This window comes from Nycticebus coucang, chromosome 2 (genome assembly GCF_027406575.1).
Source record: "Nycticebus coucang isolate mNycCou1 chromosome 2, mNycCou1.pri, whole genome shotgun sequence".
In the NCBI taxonomy this organism is placed as follows: domain Eukaryota; kingdom Metazoa; phylum Chordata; class Mammalia; order Primates; family Lorisidae; genus Nycticebus; species Nycticebus coucang.
This window is the reverse complement of record NC_069781.1, coordinates 37,368,077-37,384,693: the sequence shown is the minus strand read 5'-3', so window position 1 is coordinate 37,384,693 and position 16,617 is coordinate 37,368,077. Positions and strand designations below refer to the sequence as shown.

The 16,617-nt window shown below is 37.4% G+C and overlaps 1 protein-coding gene across 1 annotated transcript in view; it reads left to right on the top strand.

The window, feature by feature from the left end:
- Positions 1–16,617, top strand: part of LOC128569331 (myb/SANT-like DNA-binding domain-containing protein 3) — a 154,020-nt gene that overhangs the window by 58,371 nt on the left and 79,032 nt on the right. Inside the window, exon 2 of the mRNA XM_053567510.1 lies at positions 12,983–13,092. Coding sequence (XP_053423485.1) covers positions 12,983–13,092 — 110 coding nt within the window. The remainder of the gene's footprint in view (positions 1–12,982; positions 13,093–16,617) is intronic.

The following is a 16,617-nucleotide window of genomic DNA, read 5'->3' as shown; positions in this document are numbered from 1 at the left end:
AGTGCTGGGATTACAGGTGTGAGCCACTGCACCTGGCCACCATGTATCAGAATTTTATTTCTTTTTTCTGTTTTTTCAGTTTTTGGCCAGGGCTGGGTTTGAACCCACCACCTCTGGCATATGGAGCCAGTGCCCTACTCCTTTTGAGCCACAGGCACCGCCCCAGAATTTTATTTCTTTTTATGGCTGAATAATGTTCTTTTGTCTGGACAATACCTATCTTATTTATCCATTTACTTATCACTTTATCTACTGGCAGACATTTGGGTTTCTACTTTTTAACTATCACGAATAATGCTTCTGTGGAATTTCACGTACAAGTTTTTGTGTGGTTGTATGCTTTTAATTCTCTTGGATATATACCTAGGAGTGGAACTGCTACATCACATGGTGACTCTATCTTTAATATTTTGAGAAATTGTCAAACTGTTTTCCAAAGTAGGTGCACCATTTTACATTTTCATCAGCTAGGTATGAGTGTTCCATTTTCCACATCCTCCCCAATACCTGTTACTGTCTTTGTTATAACCAACCATCTTAAGTTCATGTTTGTTATCTTTCATTTTCCCTGTTTTTAAAAGATGATTACAGAAGTCTCCACCCTTTCTAACACTAAATACCTAGTTACTGGTTTCATGGAATCCAGTTTTTCCACAAATAGGTGTTGGGGATGGTCTGGGGATGATTCAAGCACAGTACATCTCTATCTCAGACCATTTGGCGTTAGATTCTCATAAGGAGCTTGCAACCCATATCCCTCATATGCACAGTTCATAGTAGGGTTTGTGCTCCTGTGAAAATTTAATGTCTCCCCTAATCTGACAGGAGACATAGCTCAGGCGTGATGCTAGTGATAGGGAGCAGCTATAAATACAGGGGACGATTCACTGGCTTTGCCCCCTGCTCACCTTCTGCTGTGTGGCCTGCTGGCAGGAGCTTGGGGACTGCAGAGTTAGGAAGCAACTTCAACCCAGTTATCCCCAACTTCCCTCACCCCCCACATTGTTAGGAACATTGTTTGAACAGAACTATTCTTTTTATTCCTATTAATCTATTTTTAGCATTTCTCATAGGAGAAAGGAGGAATTTGGGAGCTTGCATACTTCTCATTCACTTTGGAATTCTATGTTTAAATCTTAAAATCTTAAATCTTAAAATAAGCTAAAAGCAAATCTCAGTATTTGCTTTTAGCTTAAAAGCAAATCTCAGTATTTGCTTTTAGCTTATTAGGTTACTTAATTTATTGTTAATTCTCTATTACTATTCAAATCCATTTAGTTTTAAAAAGTGTCATGTATTTTCCATGGCTCATTTGTATCATCATTTTTTCAAAAGTCATTTAAGGTTCTAAAGTTCTTAACACATTCTTCTGCCTTCAAAAACTTTGGCAGGTGTTATGTTTTCAACCACAGCTCTGTTTCTCTCATTTTTGTGCAAGTATTTTCAGTCTTTTTTCCCCTATGGTTAAAAAAAGAAGAGACAAAACCCTGATACTTATTTTTTGTCATAAAAGCAGTACATGATTTATGTTGAAACTTCAGGAATATGAAAAATATAAAGAGGAAATCTGTGATGATTGCCATTCTCTTAATGTGTTTATGCTAAATTGTTTCTTTCTTTTTTTTTTTTTGAGACAGTGTCTTTGTCACCCTCAGTAGAGTGCCATGGCGTCACAGCTCACCGCAACCTCCAACTCTTGGGCTTAAGCAATTCTTTTGCCTCAGCCTCCCAAGTAATTGGAACAACAGGCGCTTGCCACAATGCTTAGCTATTTTTCGTTTTAGCAGGCCCTGGCTGGGTTTGAACCCACCAGCTCTGGTGCATGTGGCTGGCGCCCTAACTGCTGGGCTATGGGTGCTGAGCCTAAATTGTTTTATTTTTATGACAGATTTTGAACTTTTATTTTTGTTAATAGTGTTTTGCTTTGGCATTTTCTGTTTATACTGAAGCCACTGTTCACAGGTCAGATCTCCTTTTGGGATTTTAAAATTCAGTTTATTTCATCTAATAATGTTTTGCAAGTGAAGCTAAACTGCTGATATTGCTTTGCCATTTCTGTTACATGCAGTCTAATTAATAAATTTAGATTCTGCATTGTTTGTAAGTCAGCTCATTCTTTGTTTTAGTATCCTGTATTCATTTTTCATAGCTTTTTGTTTTCCATTTTAAAGTGGTTTGAGATAGTTTTTGGGTGGTATTCTTGTGTTTACCATAGTCACTTTCTAATTCCCATTTATTTAAACCAGGGGTCCTCAAACTACGGCCCGCGGGCCACATGCAGAAGTGTGATTGTATTTGTTCTCATTTTGTTTTTTTACTTCAAAATAAGATATGTGCAGTATACATAGGAATTTGTTCATAGTTTTTTTTTTTTAAACTATGGTCCAGCCCTCCAACAGTCTGAGGGACATTGAACTGGCCCCCTGTTTAAAAAGTTTGAGGACCCCTGAAAACCTTTAAAAGAAATTCTTTACTATTTTACAATAATTTTTTAGGACTCAAGGGTGTGGCAGTGTCTTTTCAAATTTGGTTTTGGCAGTTTCAGCGGTATCTTTTATAGTTTTAGTGCTCTTTTGCAATCCTTGCAGTCCTATGAGGGATAATTATACTCATTTTATATTCCAAACACTGGGATTTCTCAGATTTAGTGGTTGGCCAAGATCATATACTTACTTAATCAAATAATTAATCCTAAATCTAGAACTCTTTTCTAATGTACCAGAATTTTGTGTAGTCTTTTTTAAATTCTCTTTTACATTACTCAGTGTCAGGTTCTCCAGTGCCAATTTGCAGGTTTTGTGTAGATTTTTGTCTTTATGGGTGATTTCTCTGGCTTCTGGTTACTTCCAGAGGGCATTATTGTTGTGTTTAGATTTATTATTGATTTTAAAAAATATTTTCCCTTGATACTGTAATGATTAGAGATGAGATAATGTATTTAAAAGCAACAGTGTCTAGAACAAGTAGGTATACAACAAAGATTCACTTTCCCCAGCTGTAACTCACTAAATATACATTTCAGAGTCAAATAAAGCAATGGATGAAGTTTGTTGAAGGTACTTGTAAAATCTTATATATGCAAACATGTATATGTTGCAAAATATAAGAGATTATAACTATGTATAGTTTTATAATCTGCTTTTTTCTTCATTTCACAGTAGGTCTTGGTCTTCATTTCATATCAAAATATGTGTTTCTGCCGCATGGTTGAGGTCTGCGTAGTATTTTTTTACTATTTTATTTAATTCCCAACAGATAGGCACGTTGTTCCCCACTTTGCTGTTGTAACAAATGCTGATGTTAACGGTCTCATACAGTTTTGTATGTTTTCCTTTTACATCTGTCATAATTTCTTAGAAGTAGAATTCGGTAAAAGGATAAAAGCAATTACAATTTCAGTACATATGGACCCATAAGAGGTTGTGCTACTATGTACTCCCACAGTTGGTTTGAGTGCTCATTTTTCCACACTCTCTCTAGCACTGGGCTAATGAAATAAAATTTAGTAGGTAACAGTTAATATATATTTACTGTGTTCATTAATTAATATATATTTACTCTGTTCTAAGTGCTTTCTGTAGTATCGTTAATCTTCCATCAGCATTTTAAGATAGATACTGTTATTGTCTCCATTTTACAAGTGAGGAAGTAGAGGCACAGAATTACTAAGATCACACAGCTGGTAAGAGGGAGAGCCAGGATGCTGAACGGGGTGGTCTGGTGCCAGGGTATACATCTCAAAAAAAAAAAAAAAAAATTCTAATGCTTGTTTTTTTTTTTTTTTTCAGTTTCCTAAAATTTAGCGTGATTGTTTTATGTGATTTTAAATATTTTTTCTAGTTTTTGAGATAATTCTCATAACATGAAATTCAACATTTTAAAATGGTTTTCGTATATTCACTATATTGTGCAGCCACAATCACTATTTACTACTTACAGAACATTTCCGTCACCCCCCAAAGAATATCTGTACCTGTTAACAATTGGTCCCATTACTCCCCACCCCATTCTCCTGGCAACCACAGGGAGACTTTAAATCTCTATGGATTTACTTATTCTGGACGTTTTGTTTCACATAAATAGAATCATACAATATGTGGCCTTGTGTCCTGGCTTTTTTCTCTTAGCCTAACATTTTCAAGGTTCTTAAATACTATAGCACGTAATTGTTTCATCTGATTTTAAAAGCAATGCAAGTTCATTATAAAACATGTAGAATCATGAAGAAAAAAATTTAAATTCCAGCAAGAGATAACTGTGGTTTATATTTTGGTGTTACATACCATCCAGATTTTTAAATATGCACTAAAAAAAGTTGTTTTATACATTTAACAAAATCTGCCTTTTATAAAAAAATTTGGTGTATCATGTCAGGAAATGTAGAGATTTTTCCTCATTTTTAATGACTGCATCATAACAGATTCAGTTTATGAGTCTGAGAGGGAAGCACATAGTTTTGCCAAGCTGGTGTCAGAATCCCAGAGATTGGAAACAGGAATGAGGGAGATAGTCCTGCCGTTGGTGATCTTTGCTAGGACTGGATAGGTCTGGGAAGACCCTGAGATCCTTTATTACTCGACTTGGCATCCAGGTCTTTTCTTCCACCTAATCCTGCAGTAGTCGTCCCTCCCTGTCACCTTTCCTGACGTTTCCTGACACAGGTGTTTAGAAGTGAAGCAGGCAGCAGGGAAAGATTGCAGGTGTGGGGGTGGAGGATTGACAGGAGCAAAGTGTTGCTTAACAAAGGGTGGTTGGCAGTAGAATGCAGAGTGGAATGAAAAATATCGGAATCAGATGTAATTGTGTGGCATATGTGAAACTTCTTTCGTTAAATATAGCTTAGAGAAGTTTTAGACATCTCTGCTGTTGATGCTGTTTAATATTAATGTAAACGGCTTTTGGTTTTGTATCATGAATAGTAAGTAAAGTTTATTTCCCCTATATCTTTATAGAAGTAAAGGATTACTAATGTAATATGGTTAATTTAGCAAACAAGTTGAAGACAATTTTAATTTCTGATTCTTCTGATTTTCAGGGACTTGAAGACAATGTGCTAAATTTGTTGCTTGATTTCTTTTTTACCCCGAAATGTATTTTTAGTGGTTTGTGTTGTTAGACCTATGCCGCAGATCAATTGAGAGTCGAGTTATACCTGAGGAAAGTGAATCTTTGTTGTATACCTACTTGTCCTAGACACTGTTGCTTTTATATACATTATCTCGTCACTAATCATTGTAGTATCAAGGGGAAATGTTACCCTAAAAGGAGGAAAAACTAGCACATATCGTTGCTCTTTTAGACTGCCACACTCACACTCTGTGCAGTGTATAGTAAACTGCCTCTGGGTCGTGTTTGAAAGCACACTGAGTTTTCTTTTCCTCCGTTATGTAATAACTGAGGGGTTTGAGGGTAGATTTGGGATGGTGGTCCACAAGAAGGAGAGGAGGCCAGTCCTGGGATCAAGGTGAAGTTTTACTAGGAGGAGAGAGCAGAAAGGTGTCTGACCAGAAGTCAGCTCTGTTGAGTAACTCCAGGAGGCTTTTATTAGCCTTGTCAGTGTAGTTGGAATGTGGGAGGGGGGTGCTAGGGGAGTCTCTTCTGCCCAGGGACAAATCTTTGCACCAGGGGCTAATTTTACTTAGAGTTGCTTCCTACTTGAGAGGGGCTGATATTCGAAGCAGGGGCTAATCTTTGGCTAATGTGGAAAGTTGGCCAGAAATACTAGCCTTGACTGTGATTAGGGGTGGGTGGTGGGGTTGGCTGTGATCATGCAGTTTGGTTTCTGGCCTTTTCCCTCTAAATCTCCTCCCCAAATCACTGTACTCTTGTTAGGGTGGTGATGATTCCTTCCCCATAATAACCAATAGAGAAACTTGAAGAGGGAAAACCACACCATTGTTCAACTGGTCTAACACAGTTGCTATTACTAATATTTTGTTTTTTCCTGGCTGGATTTTCCTAAGTGTTTTATATGTGTAATTGTAGTATATGTGTACAAATTTTGTGTTCGGTTTTTTCACTTTTCATGAGCATATTTCCACGTTACATAATATTCCACATTAAGTAGCTGTATAATATTCTGTGGCTGTACCATGCCATTTCCTGGTGTGGGATATTTTAAATGTTTAAATATTTTCGCTGTTTTCTTTCTTTTTTTTTTTTTTAGAGACAGAGTCTCACTTTGTCGCCCGTCACAGCTCACATTAACCTCCAGCTCTTGGGCTTAGGCAATTCTCTTACCTCAGCCTCCCAAGTAGCTGGGACTATAGGCGCCCGCCACAATGCCTAGCTAGTTTTTGTTGCAGTTTGGCTGGGGCTGGGTTCAAACCTGCCATCCTCGATGTCTGGGGCTGGCGCCCTACTCACTGAGCCATGGCGCCACCCGAAATATTTTGGCTGTTTTCAATAAGAGATCATGGAACTGTTTCATAGGAGTTGGATATAGATGGAACAAACTAGGCTTGTTTCAGGAGTGAAACCATCCAGCAGGGCTCCTGTTGAACTGGACTGGTGTGCTTTTTTGAAGAAGTACAGGTTTCCCCAAATACTGTTAGCATCTAAACAATTTAGTATAGACTGATTGAAATTTTAAGAACACAGGTAAAAAGTCTGAGTATGTCCTGGGGGGAGTCGATCAGGAATCAATTGAGACGAACTAAAGCTTTTCACCTGTAAAGATGGTCTTAGAGAACATGCATTTATAGGAATTTTCAGGCAGTGCTTTGAAGACTAGAAACAGCACTGGCAAAAGCAGATGACATAACTCTAATAAAATTGGGAAAACCAGGTTGGGAGACCTGATGTAGTGGGTGTGAATGAGAATGTGAGAGATTGAACAAGAGGAGGTGACAGGGGAATGTCGGAAGGCAGAACATTTTTAGATACAGTAGGAACCCTTGTGTCTTCGGTTTATAAGATTCTGTTAAGTAGTTAATTGAGAAAATTATTTAAAGTGAGGAGTCACAAAAATGATTTATAAATGCAAATAACATTTTAACTTAAAAACAAAAGTACATATTGATCAAATGTTTTGAAAGTAGGCCCAGATTTTTCTTTTTTCTTTCTTTCTTGAATAAACCACATTTGCAATGCATTGATTACAAATTCCAGCTTTAATGCCTTTAAAAAAAGGAATTTAGACTTGTGGATACGGAATTCTAAATACAGGGCATGGCACCTGTGGCTCAAGGAGTAGGGCACCAGCCCCATATACCGGACGTGGTGGGTTCAAACCCAGCCCTGGCCAAAAACTCAAAAAAAAAAAAGAAAAGAATTCAAAATGCAACTGCATTTTTTAAAAAGCAGCTTACCTTATTCAAGTCTTTCAATTTAGTTTTCATAGAACCAATTTATTATCATTCATATTGTCAAAATCATGTAATTTTGGTAACAAATAGAGTTGGCATACTTAGGCTGGGTAGCATATAACTGACCTCAGCACAAGAACTCCCTTGTTGGAGCTAAAGTGACCTAGTAGCTGTGAGGATTCTTTGTGCCAGAGGCATAGGTCGGTAGGTTTTACAGAGAGTAACATGCTTAGTTTAATCTGAAGGGTTAATTAAGTTGGAGATAAGTTAGAAGAGCGCTACATGAACTAGACCGCAGGAGAAGGAAAAAGGATTGAGTAAATGAGAAGAGGTCAGAGAGTTGGGGGGCGGGGGAGATAATGAAGCCTATTGGGTTAGAAGGGGAGGCCAGGAGTGTATACTGCTGTAAGAAAGGTCCAGAAAAGACCTAAGGAAGACTTAAGAGAAAAGCTTTTGGATCTTTAGAATAAGAGGTTGGGCTTTTTTTTTTTTTTGAGACAGAGTCTCAACCTGTCACTCTGGGTAGAGTGCCATGCTGTCATCATAGCTCACAGCAACCTATGACTCTTGGGCTCAAGCGATCCTCTTGCCTTAATTTTTCTATTAGTAGTAGTGATGGGGTCTCGCTCTTGCTCAGACTGGTCTGGAACTCATGAGTTTAAGGAATCCACCCACCTCAGCATCCCAGAGTGCTAGGATTATAGGTATGAGCCACTGTGCCTGTCCTAAAAGGTTGGGATTTTTAATGAAAAGAAGGAAGAAACTGTTTTGCTCCTTTCTAAACCAGGCTTGCTAGAGGTTAAGGCATTCTTAAAGGACGGACCCCTATTTTGAACTGTGGCTTGTCATAAATGTGAAGTCATTATATTTAGGTCCCTGTATTGAAATGGAAAATACTTGTCCTAAGATCTTGGAGATTGCTTTTTATCTTTCTTTATTTTTCTTTTAGTGATTGTGTTTGATATTTAAATGTAAAGCTAAGTCATAAGATCCCAAGAGCTACCTTCCACTTAATGGAAGGGTGGTAGAAAAGTCATATTACTTCGGAGGGCTGCTGAACCACAGCTTGTACCTAGTTAGTCACGCCCATAGTAGGGGATTTTGGCAGCTTAGGTTCACAGGAAGCAGGCCTCTTTCCTCTAGTGTGTATTGTTTCTCAGCTTTGAAATGTTAATGAAATTTGAGTCAAGTTTACATTTCAAGAAATGTGGGGCAAATTTGCAAACAGAAAAATATTTTTGTTTTGAGCAACTCTTAGGAATGCTTCTTTGTATAAAATATTTCTGTTTGGAGAATTGATTTTTGAGGGTCTTAGTAATGGCTCATCTATTTGCTGAATTTCTGTTTTGTTCCAGGAAGGCAGGTGTGTAATCATTGTCACCATCTACAGGTAGTAGAGTGTCCTCTTGATGCTTGGTAATGTACCAGAATACTTGAAAAGAAAGAACATTTGGAAGATGATTCCTTCTGTACTGTGCTTGAGCTAAGGCGATGGGATCTGGAATGTGGTAGGAGTCAGAGCACCAGGAAATCATGATGCTCTTGATGAATTTTAGCATGTGGATTATGATGTAGCACAATTTATCTAAGTTAAATTTACATACAGTCATTCTATTGGGATTGTGTTTACCTGTGTGTACCAGTGATCTGACCAGTAGTGGCTCATAAAATAAAGGCTTAAAAATATATATTAATTTATAAACAGTATTTCTTGGAACAGTAAATCTGGAGGGTTGAAATCCGCACTATGTGTGGATGATTCTATTATTTTTCTATCTTTATATTCTCTTGCTTCTGTCATTTCTTCAACCTTAGGCAACAGGTTTGCTGTACAGTCAGGAAACAGAATGAAAGAATGAAGGAGGAAGGGACAGTGACTGTATGTGAACTGTGGCAATGGAGACTGGTAAATACAGGTGTTTAGCTGAGTACCTTGTTTGCCTGCACAAAATGAGGGTTCTCTTACTCAGTAAAAAGGGGAGAATGGATCCAAGGTAGGCAATTAGCAGTGACTGCCACATTTACAAAACAATTTAAGGGTGGTGCCTGTGGCTCAAGGAGTAGGGCGCCAGTCCCATATACCAGAGGTGGCAGGTTCAAACCTAGCCCCAGCCAAAAACCAAAAAAAAAAAAACAAAAAAAACCAAACCAATTTAAAATACACACTCATGAACTTGTGACATTAATTACCTTGTGTTCTCATAAAACACTTTTCTCTTCTTATTCCTTACTTATTTTTATTCATATTTTTTACTTATTCTTGATGGCTAGGAAAGAAGTAATCTCAGCTATTTAAAGTTTAAGAAATACAAATGAAAAAAAACCCCTTAAAATGAAAATCGCTTTCATTGATTTTTTTTCCCTTCGCAAATGAGAAAATAAAATTCTTATTTGACTTTAATGAAAGTACACCTCCGTCTGGGACACCAGTTTTCCTAAGGAACATGGTTTGCAAACCAGTGATACCAATACTAGGTGTTGTTTGTGTGTACCATTAAATTACTTTGTCTTTACTTACATTGTTTTCCTAGATAAAAAAAAACTATCTTTTTTATCTTTTAATATTACTCACATGTTGTAGGCAGTTAAAACCTCACATGTTGTAGGCAGTTAAAACATTATTTTAAAATGTCTTTTCTAAATTCTTTCTAATGATTCTATATTAGTTTTATTATCAGGAAAAAGCCTTGTTGACTTCTCAAGGTTAGTGCAAGTCTTAACCTTTTCTGACACAACACCCTGTGCTTCAAATCCATTTTTACCTACTACTTCTTGAAACTCTTAGAGTAATGATAGACTATATGATCACAGACTATGTTGAATTCATCACAAATTATTCCATATGTTAGCAAGATCATATGCTCCCTGTTATGTATTTTTCTGTGTCCCAAATTCTTGGTATAGTATTAGATACATAGGAGATGCTTATGAACAACTAAATGAACACATTAACACATAAACACACATGAAAATAGCATCAATTTGGTAGTAAGATGGGCATAAAATATGAACGATCAGCATTTTATGACTTTTACCTTTATCAGTGTAGGACCTCTAACTCTGTCATAAATGTCCCCCTCTCGAGTTTATTCTTGAGAGCGTGTGTCATACAGGTTAACTAATGTGTTCTAGCCACTGCCATATGGCACCTGTCGTCGTCTTCTACCATGTTTGCTACCCCTGCAGAGTCACATGTCGGTACCGCCTGTGGGTATCAGAGGGATACTCCTTCCCTGACGCTACTTAATCTCTTCGGCCTTGTGCTGTCCTGCCAGGTGTGCTGCTGATAGCCAGGTGCTGTTGAGATGCCTCATGCCCTGTTCTCCGCTTGTATATATTCTCTTGTCACGTTAGCGTCAAAGCGGAGCTCTTCCTACCTTTTTGCTTCAGAGTTTTTAGGGAAAGCCATTATTTAGTTCTTATTGTGGCCCCTCTGTTTCTGTTAGGATGGGCTCTTGGGGCCGTCCCAGTGATAGGCACCATCATTACTCTTGTCCAAGGCTTTGTTTGTTGAGCCAAGCTTTTCTGCCTAGAAGATTATTTTCCTAAAACATTCCTTAGTCCCTCATGCAGACAGATGTATTGAGGTCACCAAACATGTGAATCTTGGTGTGGGGAGGGATAGCTTAGGGGTTTTAGTTTATAATCCACTACACCTATAAAATGTGACAGGTAAAAACATTACAACTCAAAAGAATCTCAAGCCAAGGTAGGAAGTTGTAATTCAGAGCATGATTTTGACCTACAGACAAAATGAAAATGTTGCTTATTCTTGTTTTTTATGTCTGATTGTTTCATAGATTGTAATAGAACCCATGGTGAACTTTAAGCCTATGAAGAAATTAAAAAGAGAAATGCCCTATGTTTTTATTTTCGATCCATGCAATTCTTATTTCTGTGACCCTCAAACTTGTGTGACCCTCAAAGTGTGTAGTTGAGCAGAGATTTTATACATTCTTACCCTCTTTCCCAGTGTGGTTCTTTAGTAATGTTTAGTTATCTTCCTTGAGTCTGAAGATGTGTATTTGACAGTAATTTGAGCCGGACCCTGTGGAAGTTCCCAGCAGGAGTCCAGATAAACTGGGAACACTCCCCCAAACTAGGATTGAACCCCAAGGGCTAAAGCAGGTGATGGAGGGAAAGCAAAGTGAGGGATTTTGCAGTTTTTACTGGGAGGTAAGGACAACCAAGGACGAACTTCTGTACCTGGATTAGTGTGTGAAGCAGTGAGAATTACAAAACTGCTGTGTTAGTTTTCTCTTTAAGTTTCCGTTCATGTCTTTTTTTTTTTTTTTTAATGCTTGAACTTCAGAGTGATCCAGTTCTGTGAACCTGAGATCATTTAAGGAGAAGAAAACCTTTGTTTTGGAAATCCACTAGACAAGATCCTAGTGTGGTGCTTGGTTCGCAGTAGTCCCTCAGATAAGTGCTGTTGACGATTGACTCCTTGGGTATTCAGGTATTAGACCGCCAGCTCCTCAGAGGCTCAGTCTCCTGGGAGACCTAAGACAATCTTTGCAGAGCAGTGGAGGCAGAAAGAGGCTATGAAATGTCACTGGGACAGTTATCACTGGACGTGGCATCTCTTTGCCTTGGTCTACTGAGTACTGCTTTGAAATCTAGAAATAGAGAACAGTCAGGATTGGAGGATTGCTGAAGAATTGCTCCCTGAGATCTGTTTGCCAGGACATCATTTAGAGATGCAGAAGAACTTGCTGTCTTCCCAGAGTCTTTCAGCTTTTGAGTGGCAGAATCAGAAGTTAACCTAGGCCTCTCTGCTCCCAGACCCATGTGTTCATCATGACGCTGGGGTAAAAAACAGTCATTTGTTTATTTTTAACATTAGCACAGGGAGTTGTCAAAGCTCTTATTCCCAATGCAAAGGGTAGGAAAATTACATTGCAGTGATTTTCACTCAATTCCATGTGATTGGCAGCTTTACTTCACACTAAGCTTGAATCAATTTATTTGGTTTCCAAGAAACTTTAATTTAATGTTTCCAGAGCAAGACTGAATAGTGTTGGAACAGGAACAAAATAGCCACAGAATTCTGTCTTGTTGATTGACTCTGCTTGCTGTGTAGAGTCAAGTTAAATCAGTCTGTTCGGAGTTTAAGTCGAATAAGAATTTGAATCTCTTTAATTCTGTGTACATAAATGCTGCATATATAGTGGTAACTACTGTATAAAATTCAAGCTCACTATTCTTTTATTAAAATCGTTTGTCTAGAGTGAATAATGATTACCTGGAATTTATTTTGTGTACTAAAAGAGTTAAGATTATTTTCAGTTATTCTTGTTATCCTTAAAAGCAGTTTACTCACTAGAAAAATAACATAAAATGTTAAATGAAAAATAGTGAGATTATTACCTTAACGTCTTGGTTGGCCAAAACAGAATTCCATAGATTTACTTTTGGAAATTATGCTAAATCCTGAACTTTTAATTTTTATTTTGGTTTGGGTTACGTTTAGGTATATTATTACATAGGATTCTCCTTGGGGAATACTGAACGTCTGTATCTTATGGAACTTCTTTTTGTGTATTATGTCTTTTTACTCTACTTGTGAATGGGGTGCCCAACACATTTTAAGGATTTTTTTTTTTTATTTACGTATATACATTTGGATCCAAAAAGCCAAGTATATATGTGAAACGATTTTTTCTCTTTTGCAGAATTAAATGTGAGGGAGTCGGACATAAGAGTTTGTGATGAATCATCATGTAAATATGGAGGTGTCTGTAAGGAAGATGGAGATGGTTTGAAATGTGCATGCCAGTTTCAGGTGAGGAAACCAAACCTAATTTGAAAAATTTTATATTCTTCCTATTTTATAATTTTGCATTCTTGAAGTTAATAAACTTAAAACACCTTGAACCCTAAGGTTGGGTTCACAGCCCACCAGTTCTTTTTTGTCAGAAAACACCTTATTCTTTCTGTACCTTTTATGCTTCTTGCCTGGGAGTAAGAGGACAGATTTGTAATAATAATAAATGTGAAAATGCTTTGAAAAAAATATGAAAGTTCCGTTAAAATGGAAGTATAATTGTCTCTGAAAGGAAAGGAGGTACAGGTTGCAGTGGAGTCTCTTATTTAAAATGTTGGCATCTTTTTTCCTTTTCTTCTCCTTCTAGTCTGTTTCTTTCCCTTCCATTCTTATTTGTTGCTGCTTCATCTCTTCAGGCCAAAGAACTTGACTGACTTGGAGCCTCAGGTAAGTTGTCAAGGTTAGAGATGGAACAGAAGGTGGAACCTCAAACTGAGAGTGTGAATATCTTTGTTTTTCAGATGCTCTTTTAGTTTTGCTTCTGTTGTGTAAGGAAGTAAAAGAAGGGAAGTGGAGTATGTTATGTTCCATTCTTCCTTTTTGTTTATGTTCTATGATTAAAGTATAATCTGGCCTCAGAATGTTTCTCACGACGTATGGCCTCTAATTCAGGATTTAAGATGAGACAAAGAAGGGAAGTAGAATTTTTTCACTTATGATTTTGTTCTAAATGTACCCACCGTTTTGGATTTTGAGGGGAGGACAGGGTATAGAAATTGCAAATGAAAGCATACAAGAGTTAATAATATTTCTGATAACCCTATGACCCTGGGCAAGTTTCTGTATGATCTCTGGTAATAATTTTCTCTGCATCAGCATTCCATCTGAAAAGTGAAGACACATTTCCTCCCATTGTTATAATACTGTAATGAGAATCAAAATCAGAATGAGAGCTTGCATATGAAACCTCTTTGAAAACTATAAATCATTATGTTTATTTTTATTAAAAGAAGTGGAGAATTTAAGTAAAGTAGGAAAGGTAGGTGACCATACTATTGTCCAACCAGACAAGTTTATGGTTGCAAAGGACTTGACATTCGATTCTGCAGTGTGATAGGAGGGTTTCTCTGGGGCATTTTCACAATAGCCACCGTCTGCCAAGCTTGCTTTAGGTGGCTTTTGGCTGGCTTCCGATCTCTGCTGCTTTTTGGCTGAAGACATCACTTCTTTACTTCGAGTGCCTTTCCACAGGGCTCCTTGCAAACAGGGAAGCTGGCTTTACCCCAGATGAGATGAGAAGTCGGTGAAAATTCGAACTGTTTTCCCCTGTATGTAATGTGTCATTTTTGTCTGACTGCATTTGACTATGAAATTCTTTGGCATAGTTTTAATTTATCTTGTTTGGGGTTGGCTGAGCTTGTAGTGTATACATTTATGTTAGTCATTAAGTTGGGGAAATATTTTGTCAATATTTCTTAAAACATTTTTTTCTCCCCACCTCTCTTTTAATCTGGGACTCCAGTGACATATGTTAGACCTTTTGATACTGTTCCAAGGTCTCCGAGGTTCCTTTTATTTTTTTCTTCTCAATTTCTTTTTTCTGTTTGTTCTTCACATTAAATAATTTTTATTTACCTATTTTCAAGTTCACTAACCCTTTCTTCTTTCATCTGCATTCTTCCCATCTAGAGGTTTTCATTTCAGAATATATATATTATATATACATATATAATATATATATTAGAGACAGAGTTTTACTTTGTCACCCTCTGTAGAGTGCTGTGACATCACAGCTCATAGCAACCTCCAGCTCTTGGGCTTAGGCGATTCTCTTTGCCTCATCCTCCTGAGTAGCTGGGATTACAGGTGCCCGCCACAATGCCTGGTTATTTTTTTGTTGCAGTTTGGCCGGGGCCGGGTTTGAACCCACCACACTTGGTATATCAGGCCAGTGCCCTACTCTCTGAGCCATAGGTACTGCCCTAGAGTAGAAAATAGTCTCAGTTTTATTTTATTATTTTTTATTTTTTTTATTGTTAAATCATAGCTGTGTACATTAGTGCAATCAAGGGGTACAATGTGCTGGTTTCACATACAATCTGAAATATTCTCATCAAACTGTTCAACATAGCCTTCATGGCATTTTCTTATTGTATGTGGACATTTGTATTCTGCATTTAGTAAGTTTCGCCTATACCCAGTTTTATTTATTTATTTTTTTGTTTCTCTTTTTTATTTACTTAAGTGACAAATAATAATTGTGTATACTAGTTTTATTTTCAGTTTGTTACATATATTGTTTTCTTTTCTTTCTTTCTTTTTTTTTTCTTTTTTTTGAGATAGTCTCACTCTCTTGCCCTGGGAGAGTACTGTGGCATCATAGCTCACAGCAACTTCAAACTCCTAGGCTCAAGGGATCCTCTTATGTCAGCTTTTCAGGTAACTGAGACTACAGGTGCCTGCCATACTAGCTGGCTAGTTTTTCTGTTTTTAGTAGAGACGAGTTCTGGCTCTTGCTTAGACTGGTCTTGAACTCCTGAGCTCAGGTGATCCATCCACCTCAGCCTCCCAGAGTGCCAGGATTATAAGTGTAAGCCACTACACCCAGCCAGTTTGTTTATATTTTTTGACCTAAAGAAGTTGTAAATTTTCATATCGTGTTTATCTATCTTTATGGTTCTGCTTTTTTTCATTCTTTGAAAGTCTTCCCCTAAAACTCTTGAGATTATAAAGAAATAGCTTTCTTGACCTTTTAACATACTTGAACACATAGAAAATTCTCCCAGGATCTGTCTGAATTCCGTGCGTTCTTACCTGTGGCAAAGCAGAAAAGGAAAATATAAGTTAGGAGTTGAGATCAGTAGACATTTATCCAGTGCTTCCTTTTTGCTGGGTATTAGGGTAGATGCTGAGGATGTAAAGATGTTTGAAGACACATTCTTTGCCTTGTAGGAGCAAAGTACCTAAGGGCTTAGAGCCTAGTTTGATCTTGCTGCTGAGTGAGCCTTCCTTTGACCATTCTGTCTTCCTATAAACTTATAAATCTGTTCAAGTTAGACCTAGGTTATTACCAGCTTAAAAACAATGACCTGATATGCCCATTAAACATTTCTCTGCTGGGATGCTTTAGCAGTATTTTTCAATTCATTAAAAAAACTTATGATTCAGCACGTGATCAGTGCTAATATAAGGTTTCTGGGACATGATTTAAATGTGTTTAAATAATAACAGGATTTTAAATGTCTAAACTCTTTTTCAGTTTGCTAAGAAGAGTTATTGTCTTGTTACGTATGTATACAAAGGCACTTTTGTTTGTACAAAGAAAAATGATCATTATTGCAATTTTCCCTTAAAACTTAGTGGAGAAGGCTAAGTCTGGTGGCTCATACCTATAAATTCCTAGCTGTTTGGGAGACTGAGGTGGAAGGATCACTTCAAATCAGGAGTTCGAGACCAGCCTGAGCAAGAGTAAGACCCTGTCTCTACAAAAAATAGAAAAATTAGCCAGGGTTGGTGGTGTGCATATGTAGTCCCATCTACTGG